At 46.9% G+C, this 23213-nt stretch overlaps 1 protein-coding gene across 4 annotated transcripts in view; it reads right to left on the bottom strand.

Moving 5' to 3' along the window:
• Positions 1 to 23213, bottom strand: part of ZNF541 (zinc finger protein 541) — a 401808-nt gene that overhangs the window by 225686 nt on the left and 152909 nt on the right. For all 4 annotated transcript variants that reach the window (XM_063937867.1, XM_063937868.1, XM_063937869.1 and 1 more), the window contains exon 4: positions 9391 to 10765. In XM_063937867.1, the coding sequence (XP_063793937.1) occupies positions 9391 to 10765 (1375 nt within the window). The remainder of the gene's footprint in view (positions 1 to 9390; positions 10766 to 23213) is intronic.

Raw genomic sequence — 23213 nt, 5'->3', positions numbered from 1 at the left:
CTTTGCGGATAGGAAGCGACGAGCAGCTCCCCAATACAAAGTTGGTGATAAGAGTACAGCTCTCTACCCGCAATCTCCGTTTAAGAGTGCCCGCTATGAAGTTTGCCCCGAGGTTCATTGGTCCTTAACCCGTGTTGCAAGTTCTGAACCCGGTTGTCTGCAAATTGGGTTTGCCTTCCCACTTTCGGGTACCAAATTCCTTCCATGTTTCTCTTCTTCGTCCCCTTATTTTAAATCGGTTCCATTCAGAGTCACCTAGGCCAACCTCTGTAGAGACTGAAGCCGGAACGGAATTTGAAATTAAAGCTATTCTTGACTCTCGTTATCTTCACAAGAATCTGCAGTACTTGGTGGAATGGAAGGGTTATGGCCCTGAGGAGAGGAGCTGGGTCAAAGCTACTGATGTTACGGCCCCCCGACTGGTGCGGATCTTCCATTCCAGACATCCAACAAAGCCCGGGAAGTGTCCAGAGGCCACTCCTGGAGGAGGGGGTACTGTCACGCGCCAGGGGCAGCGGCCGCCGCGCTTACCCCTGCGTGGCTGCTGGTCCGTTTGGCGGTCCTCGTCTCCGGCGGTCCTCGGGTCCCGGCGTCTGGCTGGCGCGGCTCCCGGCGGTTCCCCGGAGCGTGGGCGCCGCCATGACAGCCGGCGTCACGTGGGCGGGGAGCAGGTGATGTCACGAACCCGCTTCACCAATCCAATAGAGGCGGGAGATTCAAAACCGGACGCCGGGCAGAGCCTCGGCGCCTGAGTATCGTCTCTTTTCTGAAGTGGATGCCAGAGCTCCCGTACGCAGTGTGTTTCCCAGCAGCTATACTCCAGTGCGTCTAGCATTCAGGGTGCCTTCCTGCAGCACAGTCTCCAGTGATCCGAGCAACTACTGTGTTCCACTGCAGTGCAGTTGCCAGCGCTCCCTGAATTCAGCAAGGCCTGCGGGCCGAACCAACTTTAGTGTTTCCAGCGTTCAGTGTCATTCACCATCGCTCACAAGTTCTTCATTCATCAGTGTCCTTATACATCGCTCACCAATTCTTCAGTGTCATTCACCATCGCTCACAAGTTCTTCATTCATCAGTGTCTTTAAACATCGCTCACAAATCCTTCAGTGTCTTTCACCATCGCTCACAAGTTCTTCATTCATCTGTGTCTTTAAAACATCGCTCACCAATTCTTCAGTGTCTTTCATTATCGCTCACAAGTTCTTCATTTATCAGTGTCTTTAAACATCGCTCACAAATTCTTCAGTGTCTTTCACCATCGCTCAGAAGTTCTTCATTCATCTGTGTCTTTTAAACATCGCTCACAAATTCTTCAGTGTCTTTCACCATCGCTCACAAGTTCTTCAATCATCTGTGTCTTTTAAACATCGCTCACAAATTCTTCAGTGTCTTTCACCATCGCTCAGAAGTTCTTCATTCATCTGTGTCTTTTAAACATCGCTCACAAATTCTTCAGTGTCTTTCACCATCGCTCACAAGTTCTTCAATCATCTGTGTCTTTTAAACATCGCTCACAAATTCTTCAGTGTCTTTCATCATCGCTCACAAGTTCTTCATTCATCAGTGTCTTTCAAACATCGCTCACAAATTCTTCAGTGTCATTTACCATCGCTCACAAGTTCTTCATTCATCAGTGTCTTTAAACATCGCTCACAAATTCTTCATTCATCAGTTGAACATTGCTCACGAATTCTCCAGTAACTTTTTGACATTGCCCACAAGTTCACTTTCTTTCATGTGCCGCTGTATTGCTCCCTTCCCTTAATAAAGTTCCTCAGCATTCTTTCACCAAACCTAACTATCAGAGTCTTGTATGAGGAGATCCTGTATCCGACCATCCCTGCTCCAACCCACCTGTGGTTCCTTTTCCCGACCATCGGAAGAACCCCCGAGTCCACAACATCCCCAACCCAGGTCAGTGACACCGACCAAGTAGCAGCTCGTCACAGCTGTAGTGCCGAGACCCCTCGGGCAGCCGTCCAAGACGAGCCCACCTTCCTAATGGAATGGGCCTTGACCGAGTTTGGTAACGGCAATCCAGCCGTTGCATGCGCCTGCTGAATCATGTTACAGATCCAGCGAGCAATAGTCTGCTTTGAAGCAGGAGCGCCAACCTTGTTGGCTGCATACAGGACAAACAGTGGTTCTGTTTTTCTGACTCTAGCCGTTCTAGCCACGTAAATTTTCAAAGCCCTGACCACATCAAGGGACTGGGAATCCTCCAAGTCTCGTGTAGCCACAGGCACCACAATAGGTTGGTTCATATGAAAAGATGACACCACCTTAGGCAAAAATTGAGGACGGGTCTGCAATTCCGCTCTATCCATATGGAAAACTAGATAGGGGCTTTTATGAGACAAAGCCGCCAATTCCGACACTCACCTAGCCGAAGCCAAGGCTAACAACATGACCACCTTCCAAGTGAGATATTTTAACTCCACCGTTTTAAGTGGTTCAAACCAGTGCGACTTAAGGAAACTCAACACCACGGTAAGGTCCCAAGGCGCCACCGGAGGTACAAAAGGAGGCTGAATATGCAGCACTCCCTTCACAAAAGTCTGTACTTCTGGGAGAGAAGCCAATTCTTTTTGAAAGAAAATGGATAAGGCCGAAATCTGAAACTTAATGGAGCCTAATTTTAGGCCCAAATTCACTCCAGTTTGTAGGAAGTGAAGGAAACGGCCCAGATGGGATTCTTCCGTAGGAGCATTCCTGGCCTCACACCAAGAAACATATTTTCGCCATATACGGTGATTATGTTTAGCTGTCACGTCCTTCCTAGCCTTTATCAGAGTAGGAATGACCTCATCCGGAATGCCCTTTTCCGCTAGGATCCGGCGTTCAACCGCCATGCCGTCAAACGCAGCCGCATTAAGTCTTGGCACAGACAGGGCCCCTGTTGCAACAGGTCCTGTCTTAGAGGAAGAGGCCACGGATCTTCTGTGAGCATCTCCTGCAGATCCAGATACCAGACCCTTCGTGGCAAATCTGGAACAATAAGAATTGTCTGTACTCCTCTTTTTCTTATTATTCTCAACACCTTTGGGATGAGAGTAAGAGGAGGAAACACATACACCGACTGGAACACCCACGGTGTCACTAGGGCGTCCACAGCTACCGCCTGAGGGTCTCTTGACCTGGCACAACACCTCTGCAGCTTTTTGTTGAGGCGGGACGCCATCATGTCTATCTGGGGCAGTCCCCACTGGCTTGCAATCTGTGCGAAGACTTCCTGATGAAGTCCCCACTCTCCTGGATGCTGAGGAAGTCTGCTTCCCAGTTGTCCACTCCCGGAATGAACACTGCTGACAGTGTGCTTACATGATTTTCCGCCCAGCGAAGAATCCCGGTGGCTTCCGCCATTGCCACTCTGCTCCTTGTGCCGCCCTGGCAGTTTACATGAGCCACTGCGGTGATGTTGTCTGACTGGATCAGAACTGGTAAATCGCGAAGCAAGGTCTCCACTTGACGAAGGGCGTTGTATATGGCCCTCAGCTCCAGGACATTGATGTGAAGACAAGTCTCTTGACTTGACCAAAGACCCTGGAAGTTTCTTGCTTGTGTGACTGCTCCCCAACCTCGGAGGCTCGCGTCCGTGGTCACCAGAACCCAGTCCTGAATGCCGAACCTGCGACCCTCTAGAAGGTGAGCACTCTGCAGCCACCACAGGAGAGATACCCTGGCCCTGGGGGACAGGGTGATCAACTGATGTCTGAAATTGGTAATGACAATCCTGTACCGCAAATGTCAGGTACGCCTGATGAGGTGGATATATGGGAACATGAAGGTATGCATCTTTTATGTCCACAGATACCATAAAATCCCCCCCTTCCAGGCTGGCGATGACCGCCCTGAGCGATTCCATCTTGAACTTGAACCTTTTGAAGTATAGGTTCAGGGATTTTAAATTTAGAATGGGTCTGACCGAACCGTCCGGTTTCGGGACTACAAACAGGGTTGAGTAATATCCCCTCCTTTGTTGAAGTAGGGGAACCTTGTCCACCACCTGTTGAAGATACAATTTGTGAATTGCATTTAACACTATCTCCCTTTCTGGGGGAGAAGTCGGCAGGGCCGATTTGGAAAACCGGCGAGGAGGCACCTCTTCGAATTCCAGCTTGTAACCCTGAGAAACAATTTCTATTGCCCAGGGATCCACCTGTGAGTAAACCCAGATGTGGCTGAAAATTCGAAGACGTGCCCCCACTGGGGCGGACTCCCTTAGCGGAGCCCCAGCGTCATCCGGTGGATTTTGTAGAGGCCGGGGAGGACTTCTGTTCCTGGGAACTAGCTGTGTTGTGCAGCTTTTTCCCTCTGCCCTTACCTCTGGCAAGAAAGGACGCACCTCGTACTCTCTTGTTTCTTTGTGACCGAAAGGACTGCATTTGACAAAGTGGTGCTTTCTTAGGCTGTGAGGGAATATAAGGCAAAAAATTTGATTTACCAGCTGTAGCTGTGGAGACCAGGTCCAAGAGACCTTCCCCAAACAATTCCTCACCCTTGTAAGGTAAAACCTCCATATGCCTCTTTGAGTCGGCATCACCTGTCCACTGCCGGGTCCATAGGACTCGTCTAGCAGAAATCGACATAGCGTTGATTCTAGAACCCAGTAGACCAATGTCTCTTTGAGCATCTCTCATATATAAGACAGCATCTTTTATATGTCCTAGGGTCAATAAGATGATATCCTTATCCAGGGTTTCAATTTCCGCTGATAAGGTATCTGTCCATGCTGCTACAGCGCTACACACCCAAGCCGACGCAATAGCCGGTCTGAGTAAGGTACCCGAATGTGTGTAAATGGACTTCAAGGTAACCTCCTGCTTGCGATCAGCAGGATCCCTGAGGGTAGCCGTATCTTGGGATGGCAGTGCTACCTTTTTGGATAAGCGTATCAACGCTTTGTCCACCCTAGGGGAGGATTCCCACCGTATCCTGTCCGTTGGCGGGAAAGGATACACCATAAGAATCCTTTTGGGAATCTGCAGTTTTTTGTCTAGAGATTCCCAAGCTTTTTCACATAACTCGTTCAGCTCATGTGAGGGAGGAAAGGTTACCTCAGGTTTCTTTCCCTTATACAGGTGTACCCTCGTGTCAGGGACAGGGGGTTCCTCTGTGATATGCAAAACATCTTTTATTGCAATAATCATATATCGAATACATTTAGCCACTTTTGGCTGTAACTTTGCATCATTGTAGTCGACACTGGAGTCAGAATCCGTGTCGGTATCTGTGTCTACTATTTGGGATAGTGGGCGCTTTTGAGACCCCGAAGGTCCCTGCGACATAGGGACAGACATGGGTTGACTCCCTGGCTGTTCCCTAGCTTCCGCTTTGTCTAATCTTTTGTGCAATAAATTTACATTAGCACTTAAAACATTCCACATATCCATCCAGTCAGGTGTCGGCATTGTCGACGGAGACACCACATTCATTTGCTCCTCCTCCTCCTCCCTAGGAAAGCCTTCTACCTCAGACATGTCGGCACACACGTACCAACACACCACACACTCAGGGAATCCTCTTATCTGAAGACAGGTCCCCCACAAGGCCCTTCGGAGACAGAGAGAGAGTATGCCAGCACACACCCAGCGCTATATGACCCAGGAAAAAACACACACAATATGTTTACCTAGATAGCGCTGTATGTATTTTGCGCCAAATATGTGCCCCCCCCCCCCTTCTTTAAAACCCTCTTTCACCGTGGATAAGCAGGGGAGAGTCCGGGGAGCTTCCTCTCAGCGCTGTGCTGTGGAGAAAATGGCGCTGGTGAGTGCTGAGGAAGAAGCCCCGCCCCCTCGGCGGCGGGATTCTGTCCCGCTCAAATATCTAAAAACCTGGCTGTGGCTCTTTATATATAGTGCCCAGCTGTATATATATACTTTTGCCAGAAAAACGAGGTTTATTGCTGCCCAGGGCGCCCCCCCGCGCCCTGCACCCTTACAGTGACTGCCGTTTGTGTGTGCTGTGTGGGAGCAATGGCGCACAGCGTTACTGCTGTGCGTTACCTCAGTGAAGATCTGAAGTCTTCTGCCGCCTCTGAAGTCTTCTTTCTTCTCATACTCACCCGGCTTCTATCTTCCGGCTCTGCGAGGAGGACGGCGGCGCGGCTCTGGGACGGACGGCGAGGGTGAGACCTGCGTACCGATCCCTCTGGAGCTAATGGTGTCCAGTAGCCTAAGAAACAGAGCCTAACATTAAAGTAGGTCTGTTTCTCTCCCCTCAGTCCCTCGATGCAGGGAGTCTGTTGCCAGCAGGCTACCTGAAAATAAAAAACCTAATAAATATACTTTCTTTCAGGAAACTCAGGAGAGCTCCCTGTAATGCACCCAGTCTCCTCTGGGCACAGTAGTAAACTGAGGTCTGGAGGAGGGGCATAGAGGGAGGAGCCAGTGCACACCCATACCTAAAGTCTTTCTTAAAGTGCCCATGTCTCCTGCGGAGCCTGTCTATCCCCATGGTCCTTACGGAGTCCCCAGCATCCTCTAGGACGTAAGAGAAATCTGTGAGGAGGAAGTGCTTGAAATTCCAGCCGGTATCCATGGGAAATGAGGTCCCTTACCCAAGGATCCCGGGAGGACTTCGCCCACACGTGGGCGAAGTGTTGAAGGCGAACATCTACCTGAAAGTCGCCCTGCTGTTGGGGCCAACCGTCACGCGGAAGGCTTAGTGGCAGGGGAGCCGGTGGTCGGGTCCAGGGATGCAGCAGCTGCAGGTTTATGGGACTTACCACAAAATCTTCTAGGAGTAGTGGAGACCCCTCGACCTCTGCCTCTGAACCTTACCACACGAAAGGACTGCAAGGAGGATCCTGAGTAAGAACGTCTGGCAGGTGGCGCAGCCGACGGCAGATAGGTAGACTTACCCGCTGCTGCCTGAGAGATCCATTTATTTAACTTGTCTCCAAACAAGGCATCACCTGTAAAGGGAAGATTTTCTACACCCTTTTTGGAATCAGCGTCTGCTGACCATTGACGTAACCACACACAGAGTTCTGCGGGCCGAAAACGCAACAGCAGTAGTGCGGCCATATATCTTACACAATTCTTTTATAGCTTCGCTCATAAAATTTGCAGCATCCTGTATGTGTTGCAGTAGAGTAATGACCTCTTCCTGGGGCAGAGTGTCCAATCCATTAATAATATTATCAGACCACTTGACCACTGCCCTTGAAATCCAACCACAAACTATTGTGGGGCGCTGCGCTACGCTCGCTGCCATATATATTGCCTTGAGAGTGGTCTCAATCTTACGGTCAGCAGGGTCTTTTATGGATATAGCCCTTGGTACCGGCAGTACCAGTTTTCCCATACCTTCCTGTCATCAGCTGGGATGGGAAATGTAGATAAAAACCTCTGAGGAGTTTAGAATTTTTTGTCAGGGTTCACCCATGCCTCCCTGGCCAGGGAGTTTAATTCCTTAGACACAGGAAACATTGCTGAGGATTTGGGTTTTACATTAAAGTACAACTCTTCATCTGGTTCTGCCTTCTGATCGGGTATGTGAAGAACCTCTCTTACCGCATAAATGAGGGACTCCACCCCGGGGACAGAGAGCTGTCCTCATCCATATCATCAGTGTCATCTACATCAGGCTGGTCAGAATCAGAATCATACAACCAACAGACTGTTTTAACACCTGTCTCTCCTTCCTAGCTGCAGCTAGTTCTGAATTCACATTGTGAATCATGCTCTTAAAAGTATCTAGCCAGTCAGGTGCCTGTAAACTGTGTTCCTGTGGAGATAATGAGCAGTGTTCACACATGAGGGACCCCGCAGAAGAAGGGGTAGAGTTACAAGCAGTACACATAACCTTGTCAACAGACATGAATTACACAATGATAATGCAGCGAAAAACCCACTGAAACACCTCTACACAGACCCCGGAGAGCCCCTGGAGTGACACAGAGAAAACGGAGACCAGCACAAAAACACAGCAGCACAGTGAATAAAAGTATGTGTATCACCTTAACTTATGTGCAGCGGCACTACCCCTGTTGTGCTCCCCCCTGCTATGACCCCCTGGTACCAGTACAGAGTCTGTAACAGCGTGGGTCCGTGGAGGAGCAGTGTGCATGCAGCCTTGTGATCCGCAGCAAGAAATGGAGCCTTCCCGCCTCTGGTCCCGCTCTCCGGGAAGCCCCGCCCCCGTAATGGCGCGTGGTTCCACTTAGTTTTATACTGGCTGAAAGGATTATACACAGTAAACACAATGCCTACTGACCCTGTGGAGCATAATGCCCTGCTGAGCCAGTGTAGTCACATGACATGCCGCCAAACCGCATCAGGGACCCGCTAACCAGAACCCCGGTGTTAACACTCACTGCACCTGTGACTCTTCGGCATCTATTAGAGGGTGGCGGCTAGCTGCTGGTGTGGGCACACACAGTGTAGTGTGTGAAACAGCACCTCAGGAGTTCAGTGTCCTGTCAGCTGGGATTACAAACCATTAACCCTAGGGAAGTTGGTTCGGTTCCCCCTTTAAGTCCCACGAAGCAGGTAGACTGGTTGCCAACCAGTACTACCTGAAAATAAATAACTAAAACAAAAAATCAAGGAAACTCTCTGGAGCTCCAGAGAAAAGCACCCGGTTCCTTGGGCACATTTTTCTAAACTGAGTCTGATAGGAGGAGCATAGAGGGGAGGAGCCAGCACACACATACACATACTAAAGGTTTTAAAGTGCCAGGCTCCAGTGGACCCGATCTATACCCCATGGTACAACAGTACAGTTCCCCAGTATCCACTAGGACGTAAGAGAAATTACAGTTAAAAGCTGGTTGGTGGTACTTTATCTCGATACACTTTGGGGGACTTAAAACGTTATTGCCCCCCGGGCAGGGGTCAATAATCATTAGTGTAGGGATTAGCCGAATAAAGCTATACACAACTAAACTAATAGGCGCAATCAGGAAAAGTGCTGTTTAGGTGCCCAAACGGATCCCTTTTCACACATTTCAGCTCGCCACCCCCAGTGGGTTTGAGCTGAAATGTAGACGCCGGCAGCCGATCGCTGGGTGCCATCTAGTGGCTGCCAGCGTCAATAACATTTGAATCTCGCCCTTTATCTCTCTCTAAGGTTAAGTACATAGAACCCATAAAAAGGAATTCCGGTGCATATAATCCTCAAATAGCAAAACCTTTGTGGCAAAGATTTTCCTTTGAAGTATTTAGTTGAAATACCCAAAATATTAAAATCTTAAGGGCTGAGAATCACCCAAAAGTGTGTCCTTCTGGGTGGCTAATTTTGTCCAGGTTTCACAGGTCCAAATGTTTGGAGGTATGTGATTAATGATATGCAGAAAATGTTGCCTGTATCTTGTCCTCAGGCCATAGTGGTGTGCTGTCATTAATTATGTATCAATTGTGCACATACTGTAACTGTAATTACCTGGATCTTGTTGAAAATTGAAAGTGTAGATTTATTCTGATCACTCGGCAATGTATGTGAGATAGAAAATGAATCTAGCGCCACCTGGCTTGGAGGAACTGTTCTGGACAGAATCAAGTTGAGCTTTCCCTTGTTAACGGACCATTTATGATGGGGGTTACCCAGATTCCAGGTCCATGGTTTACTGTTGCCACTTGTTAATAGATTGCAATCTGCGGCAGTGTCTGAGGTAAGAAGTTCTCCAAGATCCTGTTCTGTACCAGTCACACTCTCTGTAACACAGGAAACCCCAGAGAAGGCTCCAACTTCTTCAGCTTCTGAGTATGAACTCGTTGTATTATCTATCAGCAAGGGATCCCCTTGTACATTATTTGTACATCCCATGTCCTTCTTTGGTGGGATGGGCATTATTAATGTTTCTGCAGCACACTGGTGGACGGACAGGTTAGGTATAGCCTGCGCAGCAATGTGGGATGAAGCTAACTGGGAATTTGGCATGGGCTGTAAGGTCTGTGGATTTTCTATCTGACAGGTTGAACTTTCACATGGCTGAATAACATGTTTTGAGAAATCTGGGTCATTTGGATACGTGATCTCCTTTGCTCTCATCACATGGTGACTTAGCTCATTACCGTTGTTTGGACATAATGAGGTGACACCTGGTGCTTTCACACTAGGAGCCACATATATTTGTGACAGTGCATTCAAGCTTCCTGCGTACATCTCAATGGGTTTTCCATTTACTGTATAATAATCTAAGGTACCTAGAGAGCCAGTCGTGGAATTATCCAACTGATTCTGACTACAATTCATCTTGTGACTTTGCAAAACAGGCTGGTTCTTCATGAAGTTGTCTGAGCAAAGGTTCAGCTGCTGTAAACTTGAATCAGAGAAGATGACAGTTCCCGGACACATGGAGTCTTTGCTGCTTGTATTTATTAAGGTATAAGCACTTGAGGATGTGGAATTCAACAGGAGGGATGAACATTCTTTTATAATGTTGCTGCTATTTGAAGCCACACTCTGGGATACAAGTTGGTTGGGGACTTGGAAGATAGATAAATTTGATGTAATCTGCTCCACAACTCCGGTCACCAGACAACTGAATGCATCCTTACTGGGCATGCGGGACTGGCAGGAACCAGTCTCCACTGTCTCGTTCTGTATGAAGTGAATGTCTGGCTTTGGTAGTTCCTTCTTCGGGGGCTCTTCATATTTAGTACCAGTCTTGGCATTTACCTCTTTCAATGTACATAACCCATGCTGAACTACATAATGTCTCCTCAAGGACCTGGAATCACAGTAACTCTTATTGCATCCTTGCTCAGTGCACTTGAATGGCTTGGTCTTCAGGTGAGTCAGCATGTGTCCCATTCTGAAATAGAAAACACAGACAGTAATGCTTTATTATCTTTACTGACTGCACTCACTACATCAGAATATGTGTCTGTAGAACATACCCAATTCCTATCCCGTCTAGGCAGCTGTCATCTGCCTCCATCACCTCATCGCATGAGGTTCTGCTTTTCCTATAGTGAAAACTTCTCAGCAGCATCATATCATTAACAGCTTCCAAAATTATGTACAGAAAAAGAAGGGCAGAAAAATAGGAGTGCGCTCAGTGCCATCACTTTGTAATTTACTTAATAATAAATAACACTTAACTGATATTCTTGTACATTACCTAGTGTAACACCAGAGATGCAGCCTTGATTTCTCCCTCTAACCCGGTGGTGCTTCCCGGCTGCTGCCATCTCAGTGAGTGGGGATGCTATACTGAGCTGCTTGACAAACCCCTCTTACTCTGAGCATGAGACCCGCAGCTCCTGCCACGGACAGCGATTAAAGCTGCTCTGTGGTCTGCTGGGCACCTGCATCCAGTGTCGGACTGGGGCATGATGGGCCCACCGGGGAAATGCAGTGATAGGGGCCCATACTTAGGGGTGTGACCATCCTATAAAGAGGGTGTGGCCAGCCTCCACTGAGGCTTGAGATACACAATAGTTTAGTGCAGTGTAATGCAACATATCTACCATGTATAATACACGTGCACAGTCTTGAACCTGATCCCTAGAGGAAGGATTGGGCCCTCAGGCAGAGGGGCCTACCGGTGGTTTCCCTGGTACCCCTGTGGGCCAGTCCGACTGTGCCTGCATCCACCCGTGCACCACACTTTGGAGGATCCCACTGTACTAAACTCACCTCATCTTGCCGATCCTTGACGGTGAAGGCTCCAGCTTTGCAGCAGTTAAAGCTCCAGCTGTTCATCCCCTCTGCTGGAGCTGGTCTTTAATGATTTGGTGCTGCTCACTTCCACCAAAGGTCATTCCACCTACAAGCAGCATGTGCTTCTGATGCCAGTTACCCACACTACTAAACTGCTATATTGCTGCTATCTACGGCTGTGAGAACATTTTATTCTTTACTGCTGACAGGCTACTGCCTTCTCCTGCCATATCACCTATGCTCTAAGTGACTCTATGACCTATGTGTGTGAGAGAAGCTTCTCCAACCAGGGCCTGCCACTGATATGTTATCGCTTCTAATGGAGCCCTGTGTGTTGCTTTAGATTCTCTTTAAATGGGATACTGCTTACATTGTTCACCCGTGAAGCTGAACCCTCGTTCACCATGTCACAGAGAAAACAAAAGTCCCCAATTCCTCCCATACCTAACATCCTCCATGTCTGGGAAAAGACTGGGACCCTTGCTCAGCATTCCCCTACCACTGACCACACATTGGATCCTGAAGACATTTCACACTTTGGATCCTGAAGGTTTCCCAGTTCCACCCATCAGTGGCGCTTAAATGGCTCTTTACAGCCCTTTCTTGGTTCTCATCCTACCTATCTAATCGCTCTTTCAGTGTTCACTTCTCTGATTCTACCTCCTCTTCTCTACCTCTATCAGTTGGAGTACCGCAAGGCTCAGTCTTAGGTCCTCTGCTTTTCTCAATCTATACCTCCTCTCTTGGTAAACTAATCAGCTCCTTTGGATTTCAGTATCATTTGTACGCTGATGATACTCAAATCTACCTATCCTCCCCAGATTTGTCACCACCAGTATTGGCTCGTGTCACTGGATGCCTGTCTGCCATTTCATCTTGGATGTCATCTCGCCACCTCAAACTCAACATTTCCAAAACCGAATTAATTATTTTCCCACCAGCTAAGAGTAGTTACCAACCTGATATCTCTATAACTGTTGACAATGCAACTATCCACCCCACCCCACAAGCTCGTTGCCTAGGTGTCACCCTTGACTCTGAACTGTCCTTTGTTCCACACATTCAATCTGTCTCTAAATCATGTTACATGCACCTTAAAAACATATCCAAAATACGCCCTTATCTTACACAAGACACTGCAAAAACTCTAATCCATGCACTCATCATCTCCCGCATTGATTATTGTAATAGTCTCCTTACTGGTCTTCCCAAACATAGGCTATCACCACTTCAATCCATTTTAAATGCAGCTGCGAGGCTAATCTTCCTCGCCAGACGTTCTTCATCTGCTGATCCGCTCTGTCAGTCCCTCCATTGGTTACCGGTTTTCTACCGTGTCAAATATAAAATACTTTTACTTACATACAAGGCTATTAACCAAACTGCACCATCATACATCTCCTCACTCATCTCAAAATATCTCCCTACCAGACCTCTCCGCTCTGCACAAGATCTGCGTCTCTCATCCACATGTATTACCTGTTCCCACTCAAAATTACAGGACTTTACCCGGGCTTCACCCACTCTGTGGAATGCACTCCCACGCACAATAAGACTCTCCTTTAGTCTCCACCTTTAAACGTTCTCTGAAAACTCATCTCTTCAGACAAGCCTACCAAATTTCAGACCCACACACATAACCTTAACAGCTTCCCTATCAAGTTACATCCCCTCTGTACAGTCCACATAAACTCACATTTTGTCTTCCAACATTGCTGGGTGATCATATCATATACAACCCATTAAGAACCTAGCAACCTGGGGAACCATTATGTAACAGGTAGCATCTATCCTTGTGTATCAATGCCTATTTCCCTATAGATTGTAAGCTCTGTCTTTGCCCAGTTTTGTATAGATTGTAGATCTGTCTTTGCCCAGTTTTGTTCTATAATTGTTGTTCTAATTGTAAAGGGCAACGGAATATGCTGCGCTATATAAGAAACTGCTCATAAATAATTTACTGTGAAAGCCATCTATCAGAGATGGCTGACTGACTATTATACCACTATTGCTACTACAGACATTACTCCCCCTGCCCTCTGTGAGGCCCATAAAGCTACTATACGTGGGCAGCTTATCAGTCTTTCAGTTGTTCAAAAGAAAACTGAAATTGCGCATGACTTGGAACTTGAAAATAGGATCACCTTCCTGACCCAACTCCATCAACGTTACCCTAAGAACGTACATACCTGAAAATTCTTGCTACCAAAGCACATCTCTCACAAATTCTCTCTAAAAAAAAAAAAGCTGCCAGGGTACTTCTCTTGGCTCAGCAGTGCTTCAACGAGAAATCCAACAAAGCACAGGTATCGAGCCAAACGCACCTGTAATTGCATGCATGCTTGAAATGCCTGGACGCGTCCATTACTCATGACCCACGGGAGATGGCTAAACAGTTCTGCAACTTCTACGCGTCCCTCTATAACCTGTCATCTGCTCCCTTGGTTGCCCCTTCCACAAAGGACGCTATTCGCTAGTATCTCAGCTCTTGCTTTTTCTCTAAGCTTTCTACGTCTCAAAACACTGCTCTAAACTCCTCCATTACAGAGGAGGAGATAGTTGAAGCTATTAAACTGCTTCATGGCTCAGCCGCACTAGGGTGGTCATTCCGAGTTGATCGCACGTAGCAACTTTTTGCTGCTCGTGCGATCAGCTTGACGCCGCCTATGGGGGAGTGTATTTTAGCATAGCAGGGCTGCGATCGCTTGTGCAGCCCTGCTATGCTAAAATAAATTTCCTGCAAAACAAGACCAGCCCTGCAACTACTTACCCAGTGCGACGGATCCAGCGATGAAGGTCCCGGCTGTGACGTCAGACATCCGCCCTCCAAACGCCTGGACACTTGTGCGTTCGCCTTACCACGCCTGGGAAACGGTGAGTAGACGCCCTGATCCTCCTTCCCGCTGTCAATTTTCTTGCGTTCGGACCTGCGATCGATTTCTTCGGTCCTGGCGTCGTTGCCTGGTGACTGCCGTAGCTCGGCATTGACGCGTGTGCGCAATGCAGGTGCCGCGCAGCCGCAGTTCCGACCCGTTCGCACCGCAGTGAAGAACCGCTGCGTGTGAACGGGTCGAAATGACCCCCTAGGTCCGGAAGGCTTTACAAGCCTCTGTCATAAAAAAATTATCCAAACCTCTACTTCTATGCTCTAATTTAATTCTCTATTAGAAGGCAACTCGCTTGGAGACGCCACCAACATGGCTAACAATTGTGATCCCTAAACCAGGTTGCAACCCACTAGACATAGGCAATTACAGACCTATTTCCCTTTTGAACGTCAAGCTTAAGATAATGTATTTGCTAACTGCTTGGCACCGTTGCTGCCAAGATCACAAAACAGCAGTATATGCCGATGATGTGATAATGACTTTGACAAATCCCCGAAGTTAGCTTCCAAGCCTATTTGAAGAAGTAGACTGCTGGGTTATTCCACACCTGGATCAACACAGGGTTTCAAACTGACCGATTCAGATTGTAATGAAATTTGTTATATTAATTGACGCCTTGGGTGTGAAGATAACTTCAAAATCTTAGGGCTAAATTTACTAAGGTGGGAGTTTTTTTAGAACTGGTAATGTTGCCCATAGCAGCAAATCAGATTCTATTATCTTCTAGAAGCAGCTAGATAAATGTTAAGTAGACTCTGATTGGTTGCTATGAGAAACATCACCAGTTCTAAAAAAAAAAATCCCAGCTTAGTAAAAATTTACCCCCCAGGCTGATACGTACACTGGTTTTGAAGTTATATGCCTTTAAAGCTGCAATTTTTTTGAGATTGTAAGGTAGAATTTTTTCCAAAATTGTGTTGATTTGATGTGGAATGACCCTGCTATGGCCGAGTTTCTAACTACAAAGTCAAATCTGAAATACTGCATTTCAATATCCCTGGAGTAGTTCTCACCTTTCTCCAAACTTCCTATATTACAAACTAAAATACTTAATAACTCACCAGATCATATTAAGACTGCAACTTTCCTGGGTTGTTCACATCTATTAGGTCAGATCTTTCAGCTTGGAATAAGCACTTCATATTGTGGCTCGGACGTATGGCAGCACTTAAAATGTCCATTCTACCCCATCTACTTATCTCTGGCAGACATTCCCAATACATACCCCTGCAAAAACATGGAAACGCCTCCAAGGAGATCTCACCAACTTTATCAGGGCAGATAGAAAACCTAGCGTCAGAATGCGCCTTCTTTAGAAGCTCCACACCCGAGGATGAATTGGAGTGCCCGATCTCATTAAATAATAGGATTTTAATACCTACCGGTAAATCCTTTTCACTTAGTCCATAGAGGATGCTGGGGATGCTTCAAGAACCATGGGGTATAGACGGGATCCGCAGGAGACATGGGCACACTATAAGACTTTGAATGGGTGAGAACTGTCTCCTCCCCCTATGCCCCTCCTCCAGACTCCAGTTATAGGAACTGTGCCCAGGGAGACGGACATTTCAAGGAAAAGGATTTATTTAATAATTGTCAAAGTCAAAAAATATTGTAATGCATATACCCTGTACTAACCCCATGCACATGCCCGCTGCGCGTGCACTCAGTCCGCCGTGCGTGCACATATCCGCAATTTGCGTAGGATCGCTCCTGCGACCATGCGCGTGGTATGGGTATTTACGGCGGAGTTTGTGAGCGCATAGAGGGTTATTAGAACATTACATATTTAACCCAAATAGTGTACATTTTAGATATAACTCCCTTGCACCACATCAGCGAGTATCAATAGTTTAAACAGTCCCAGGACTAAGGGATTCGCCTTTGCATGATAGGAAGGGTCAGATAAAGGTTGGAAGGTGATGTCTAGTATCCAGCTGTAGGGTATTTTAAGGGTAACATTCCGGTGTTGGTTAGAGAATGATCGCATGTTCCAGCGTATAGTTATGTGCAGAAGTAGAATATACCACCCACAAGAGCAGTTGGGGAAAGACATCGCCCACCTTTTCAAATCAACCTATGACCTCTCCTGTAATGAAAAGACACATCTCTGTGTCCAATGGACAATGAGATTACAGTGACCATTGTATTGTGTATGTAAGTTGTGTATAAAAAGACCGTTGTTGCCTGGCCGGTCAGAAGACTCTGAACGCTTTCTAGCTGACAAGCGGAGGACCGGCCGGGTTGCGCTTGCGAACATTCTCACGTATGTACATTCTCTGTAGCCATTACTCTGTTTTATATTTATCTTGTTAGCCTGTAGTGTATGATTTGTACTGTTTTACCTTTTGAAATAATCCACGGTGGCCTTAGAACCCTGTGGTTTCAACTACAAACCGGTGTTGTGTCCTCACTTTCCTGCAAGGGTTTAAAAGCATATTTAACTGTATAAGGTTTATAAGCATTGATAAGGTGTACGCACTGCGGGTACTTTATACCGTCAGCGCTACTTAAGGTTTAAGGTATAACATTGTTGCAGTACTTTGCTGCTAAGGGTTAAAAGTGTAATCAATCAATACATTGTATCACTATAAGGTTTAAAGGTTATCAATTCTGTGTGCGTGCGCTGTGTGTATTCTGTACACTCAGCACGGCGTGTGTACGCCAAGTACGTACCACGTACGGGACTCTGTACGCAAACAGCGTACAAAGTGCGTAGCACGTGTATTCAGTCTGGCGGCTATAGCGGCTCCACGGGTAAAGTGTATCTAGTGGTATAGCTTTATGGTTTAAGATAATATCAGCATTATCAATTGGGGGCATCGTCCGGTTTTTCATCATACCCGCAGCCTAGCAGGTTTACGCAGACTTTATCTATCAGCAAAGGGCGGAAAGGTATCCCCCGTAAGCCTTCTCTTGGTTGGTGGATACACAAGTGCTGATTAGATAAGCGTCTGCCCTGTATGGTTTGTAGGGATGCTGGAGGGATCCGTAAGGTAAGAACGCAAAGCTATATTTTTTTTAAATCTGTGAAATTTCTGTTTTGGCGCCAAACGCGCACACAACACGCATACACCTGTACACTTGTACTTTGCATATCTGCCCGCATTATTGCCATAAGTAGCGATAATTAGATTCATTTTGACCTGTACTGAGAAAATGTGTTGCTATTTAGTTAAAATATAGAGTTAATATTTAAGGAAGTAAGTGTAAGACGCACACGCAGCCTGGCCTAGTTGTAAAGGTTTATACAGAAGAAACTGTGTGTTGTGTTAAGTGAGCGATTATAGTTAAATATCGCTTACATTTATAGAAGTGTGGGATTTGTAGTACTGCGGACGTACGGCCTTTGTACACATGTCTCGGACAAAGTACGGGACTGCGTACGCAACGTCAAGGCATACACACGTGGCGTGTTTACGCAACGTGCGTAAAAGTACGACCACTAAGTACAAATCACACAATAGCATTGTTTTAGTTTAGGCGCGAAACGATAGCCACGCGATAATAGCACAAATTGATCAGTTTCCAATAATTTAGTTTAAAAACCTTTTTCACTGTATTACCTCTGGAACTAAGGCTGTTTTATCTGAATGAAAGTTAATTTTCTGTACAGAAAAAACAAAGTGTATATGAGTGAACGAGCGTGAGTGTGCAAACAATAAAGGTTTTGTGGACCCAGGGAATTCGGGATCCCGTAGGAGACCACACCAGGTGAGTGGACACTTGGTGGCGTGAGAGTGGCTTGCTCACGTTAACATTGATTAAAGTACAAAGGAGCAAAGTAGTAGATATCGCAGACCGAAGGTCAGCGAAGGTATAGATTACCGCAGACCATGGGTCAGCGAGGTTTTTGTGTAGAGAGCGCAGCCCAGGTGGTTGGCGTAGAACCCATATAGGCCCGTTCAGATACGCTCCGGCTGAGGTTTCGCAGCCTGAAAAACGATTCCATTGGTCGTACGGCGGATAAGTAACAGTTACCTATATACGCTGGGCGATTGGACCGCGCGTTCGTGGGTGCAATACTTAGCTCAACATGATACCCTTTTACGAGCTTTGCGTAAAATCGCGGGATCATAAGCGCTAGGTGTAGCACACGCAACGTGATTTGTGTAACATTTTTATTTTTTATGTTAAGGGAGTTTCTCTGGTCACTCAGGAAATCTCCAACGACCAATATTTACTGGGAAGGGTAAGTCACTCCCATATATTTCCAGTAAATAGAGGTTACACAGGGGCCCTAGGTTGGGTACGTACCGGCGCTGACGACAGTGTTTAGGTGTATTGGCCAACGTGGGCGTGAGTGGGTGAGAGCACTCGTTGAACTTTCACCGTTACCTTATATTGAGTATTTTGGTTTTTTGTAGGAATTAGCTGAGAAGGCAATACCTGCAAAAGATGGGGGCCAGTTGCTCAAGTAAGGGACAATCAACCAGGGTTCAGGTTGATATTCCGCGGCCCAAGGGGTCGGCGAGGTACATAATGTGTGAGAAATATGGATCACACGCAGAGGTTTTATGCAATGAATGGGAACGTATGACTGCGGAAGATAGGGAACCATTCCCTAGGGTAGGCAGTTTTAATCCAGAGGTGTTGCAGAATTTAAGGATTAGGATATGTCTGTTAAAATCCCGAAGACAAAGGGTCAGACACGCAAACTGTTTACATTTATGGCAAGAAGAGGTGATATGCAGAGGGAACTAGCTCACGCAGCCGGTTCCAACCCTAGCAGGAAACTGATAGCAACTGCACCACCACCACCGTATATTACAGGGGAGAAAGTGGCTACAGACAATGGCATACTAATATATGATAAGAGTGAACTTGATAAATGTATTAATGCTAACCCGTGCAAGTTGTATCCCATCTTAAACTTCCCTCAGGACTGCGACCAAGAAGATGAGCCCAGCACGATATCGGCACTCTCTCTAGCAGCCACCATACAAGACACACAAGTGGGCACGGCCCAACCAGTAAGAACAGTAGCAAAGGCCCCTAGCGGAGGGACAGGTGAGGTCGTGTCCACAGGTAAGTACGGACAGTACATTATGCAGAGACAATTGCACCTCACATTGTAGAAGCAACTCAGAATGATGTAATTGAACTAAATCCTGTCAGGGTGATCGCAGTCCCCAATGGAAAGACTGACGCTCAGGGAATCACTCCCGTCAGGAACATTGCTATGCATTGTCCTTGGTCCCGGACAGAATTGAGAACAATTATGTCTAAATTTCCCGATCCCAGAAAGGATCTAGCCGCATGTCAGAGGTTTATTAGAGAATTAGGCAACGCACGAACCCACAAACAAAGATTGGCGGACAGTGCTACGGGCATGTTTACCCTCCAATATTGACCCTGTGAAGTTCATTGCTGATTGTAAATTAGACATAGAAGTACCTCTCACTGATGAATACACTCAGGAGAATGTACGACAGATCAACCTACAATTAGGAGTATATTTCCCTACTGTTGTCAAATGGAATAAAAAAAATTCCATAAGACAAAAAGAAGGTGAAACTGCATCTGAATATTTCCATCGAGCACTGCAGGAAATGGCTAGATACACTGGGGTCGAGGACATTAAGGAAAATGTACATCATAGAGAGGTAGCTGTGTCAGTATTAATGGACAGCTTAAAAGAAACGTTGAGAACAAGGGTACAAACCACTCAACCTAACTGGAGAGGTATTTCGGTGGCTGCATTAAGAGAGTCCGCTATCGAGCACGATCGGAACATCATTAAGCACAGGGAGTCACAGGGGGATAAGCTGATGACAGTAAGCATCAAAGCCCTGACAACGAAGCCACATCAGCCAAAACCCCAGACCCCTGATGGTAAGTCGTATGTAGTAAAATGTTATAATTGCCAGAGGGAAGGACATTACGCACGGAACTGTAATTATAAAAGCAACGTATATCGACCCCCTAGACCAGAACATGACTCACAGCATAACACACGTAATTGGGATCAGGGATCGCATAGGAGGAATTATGAGCCATACGCAGGGGAAACAAGAAGGTACCCACCTAGGAGGGACTGGCAGACCTCTGGAAATTCTCAGCGACCCCCCTCACATATTGTAGCTGCCAGCGCGCTGCGGGAGGGTCACAACATACAATAGGGGTTAGGCCACACCTGTAGTCTGCAGCCAGTGAAGTTGATTGCTAGCTTTGGAAGTGAACCTGAGGTCACAGTTGATGTAGCTGGTAGATCACTACCTTTCCTTGTAGATACAGGGGCGGCCAGGTCAGTGTTAAATTCAACGGTAGGTATGAAAACCATGGGTAAAACTATTTCAGCAATGGGGGTGACAGGAGTAGTGCAACACTACCCTTTAAGTAGACCAGCGGAGATTACGATAGGGCCTTTGCAGACCAAGCACTCCTTTTTGCTAGCTGCATCGGCTCCGACTAATCTACTTGGAAGAGATTTATTGTGTAAGATGAGGTGTGTCATATATTGTACTCCTGAGGGTGTCTTCTTGGATATACCCGAGAATCACGTTCAGAAAGTGCAGGATATGTTAGACACCCCACAAAGGTTAATGTCACACTCTGCTGTTATAGACAGATGTCCATCCAAGGTAGAGGAAATGATCTCCCAGATACCGGAATCCCTCTGGACCAAAGATGGACAAGACACTGGATTGATGGCAAATGTAGCTCCTGTAGTAGTGCAAGTAAAAGATGGTAGGATAGCTCCAAAAATCCCACAGTATCCTCTGAAGCCAGAGGTGGAATTAGGAGTGTACCCAGTCATAGAGCGCTTGCTACAACAGGGCATCCTAGTTAGGACGTCCAGCACTGCCAATAGTCCCATCTTCCCTGTAAAAAGGAGTGGGGGGAGGGGTTACAGGCTAGTGCAGGATCTAAGGGGGATAAACAAGATAGTTGAGAGCCAATTCCCCGTAGTGCCAAATCCAGCTGTCATCCTCATGCAAATTCCCCCTACTGCGAAATTTTTCACTGTCATTGACCTCTGTTCTGCTTTCTTTTCGGTCCCTCTGCACCCTGACAGCCAATATTTGTTTGCATTTACATACAGGGGAGTACAGTACACCTGGACTCGCCTACCCCAAGGTTTTATTGACAGCCCCAGTATTTTCTCCCAGGCTTTGCATGACTGTTTACAATCCTTTCAACCTGAGAGCGGATCAGTATTAATACAGTATGTAGATGACTTACTGCTGTGTTCAGATTCACTCGAGTCGTCCTTGAAAGACACAAAACAGCTTCTGTTTCACCTTTCTAATACGGGACACAAGGTTTCAAAGGATAAGTTACAGTTGTGCCAGACCAAGGTAAAATATTTGGGACATTGCTTGACACAAGGACTTAGACATCTCACCGCTGATAGAATACAGGCGATTCGCGACATGACTCTGCCACAAACCCAGCAGCAGATCCGCACTTTCCTTGGCATGTGTGGGTACTGCCGAAACTGGATCCCAGGGTTCTCCATACTGGCTTTACCTTTGCAGGAAATGGTCTCCTCGAACAAACCAGATCAGATCTCTCACACAGATGAGTCCGAACTGGCATTTGAGAGACTTAAACAATGCCTATCCCAGGCACCTACATTAGGCATGCCAGATTATGGGAAACCCTTTGAGTTGTACGGTACGGAAAGTGCTGAGTCTGCGGCAGGTGTCCTAACCCAAAGACATGGTGATGCCAGCAGGCCGGTAGCTTACTACAGTGCACAGTTGGACACCGTAGCACGGTCTCTCCCCACATGCTTGCGAAGTGTTGCAGCGATAGCTTTGCTAGTGAGTAAAAGCGAAGACGTAGTGTTGGGACACAACCTGACCATTCATACACCTCATGCAGTGTCAGCCTTACTGAACTCTGCCCAAACCAGACATGTCTCATCAGCACGGTTTACAAGGTGGGAATTAGCACTAATGGCCCCTGTAAACATCACCATAAAGAGATGCAGCGCACTAAATCCTGCAACTTATCTCCCAGGTGTGCCTGGACAGGCACAAAGGGTGGAGGATGAGAATGATGGTGAAGGAGGATTTAGTATAGACACTGACACACATGATTGTATGGAATATCTGAACCAAACTTTCACTGCAAGACCCGACATTAGTGACAACCCACTGGAAGGCGTAGCTTTTACTTTTTACACTGACGGTAGTTGCCCCAGACAGACGGACTCGGGAGACTTGTGTACTGGATACGCAGTCGTAGATGACAGAGGTATCATAGAAGCTGAACCCCTGGGCCCACCGCACTCAGCACAAGTTGCTGAGCTGGTCGCCCTAACCAGAGCGTGTGAATTGGCTAAGGGTAAGTCAGCCAATATATATACAGATTCTAGGTATGCCTTTGGAGTAGTGCATGATTTCGTGTAGCGCATGCATCCCACATAAAAAGGCTTCCAACAGCGATACAGGAACCTGACAGAGTGGCTGTTATCAAGTGCAAAGCCCACACTTACAGTCAAGACCCAGTGTCACTTGGTAACAGCCGGGCAGACGAAGCTGCTAAATCAGCAGCCAGTACCCCCATACAGACAGATATCACACAACTGATGGTATTCAATACCGTCAACACACAAAAATTAAGTGAAATGCAAAATGTGTGTTCTCCACAGGAAAAGGCAGTCTGGAGGTCAAAAGGATATGGCCAGGAGTCCTCAGGACTTTGGACAGATGGACAAGGTAAGCCAGTAGCCCCCAGAGCATATCTTCCAAGCTTAGC

This window comes from Pseudophryne corroboree, chromosome 8 (assembly GCF_028390025.1).
Source record: "Pseudophryne corroboree isolate aPseCor3 chromosome 8, aPseCor3.hap2, whole genome shotgun sequence".
In the NCBI taxonomy this organism is placed as follows: Eukaryota; Metazoa; Chordata; class Amphibia; order Anura; family Myobatrachidae; genus Pseudophryne; species Pseudophryne corroboree.
This window is presented reverse-complemented; position numbering and strand designations above follow the sequence as displayed.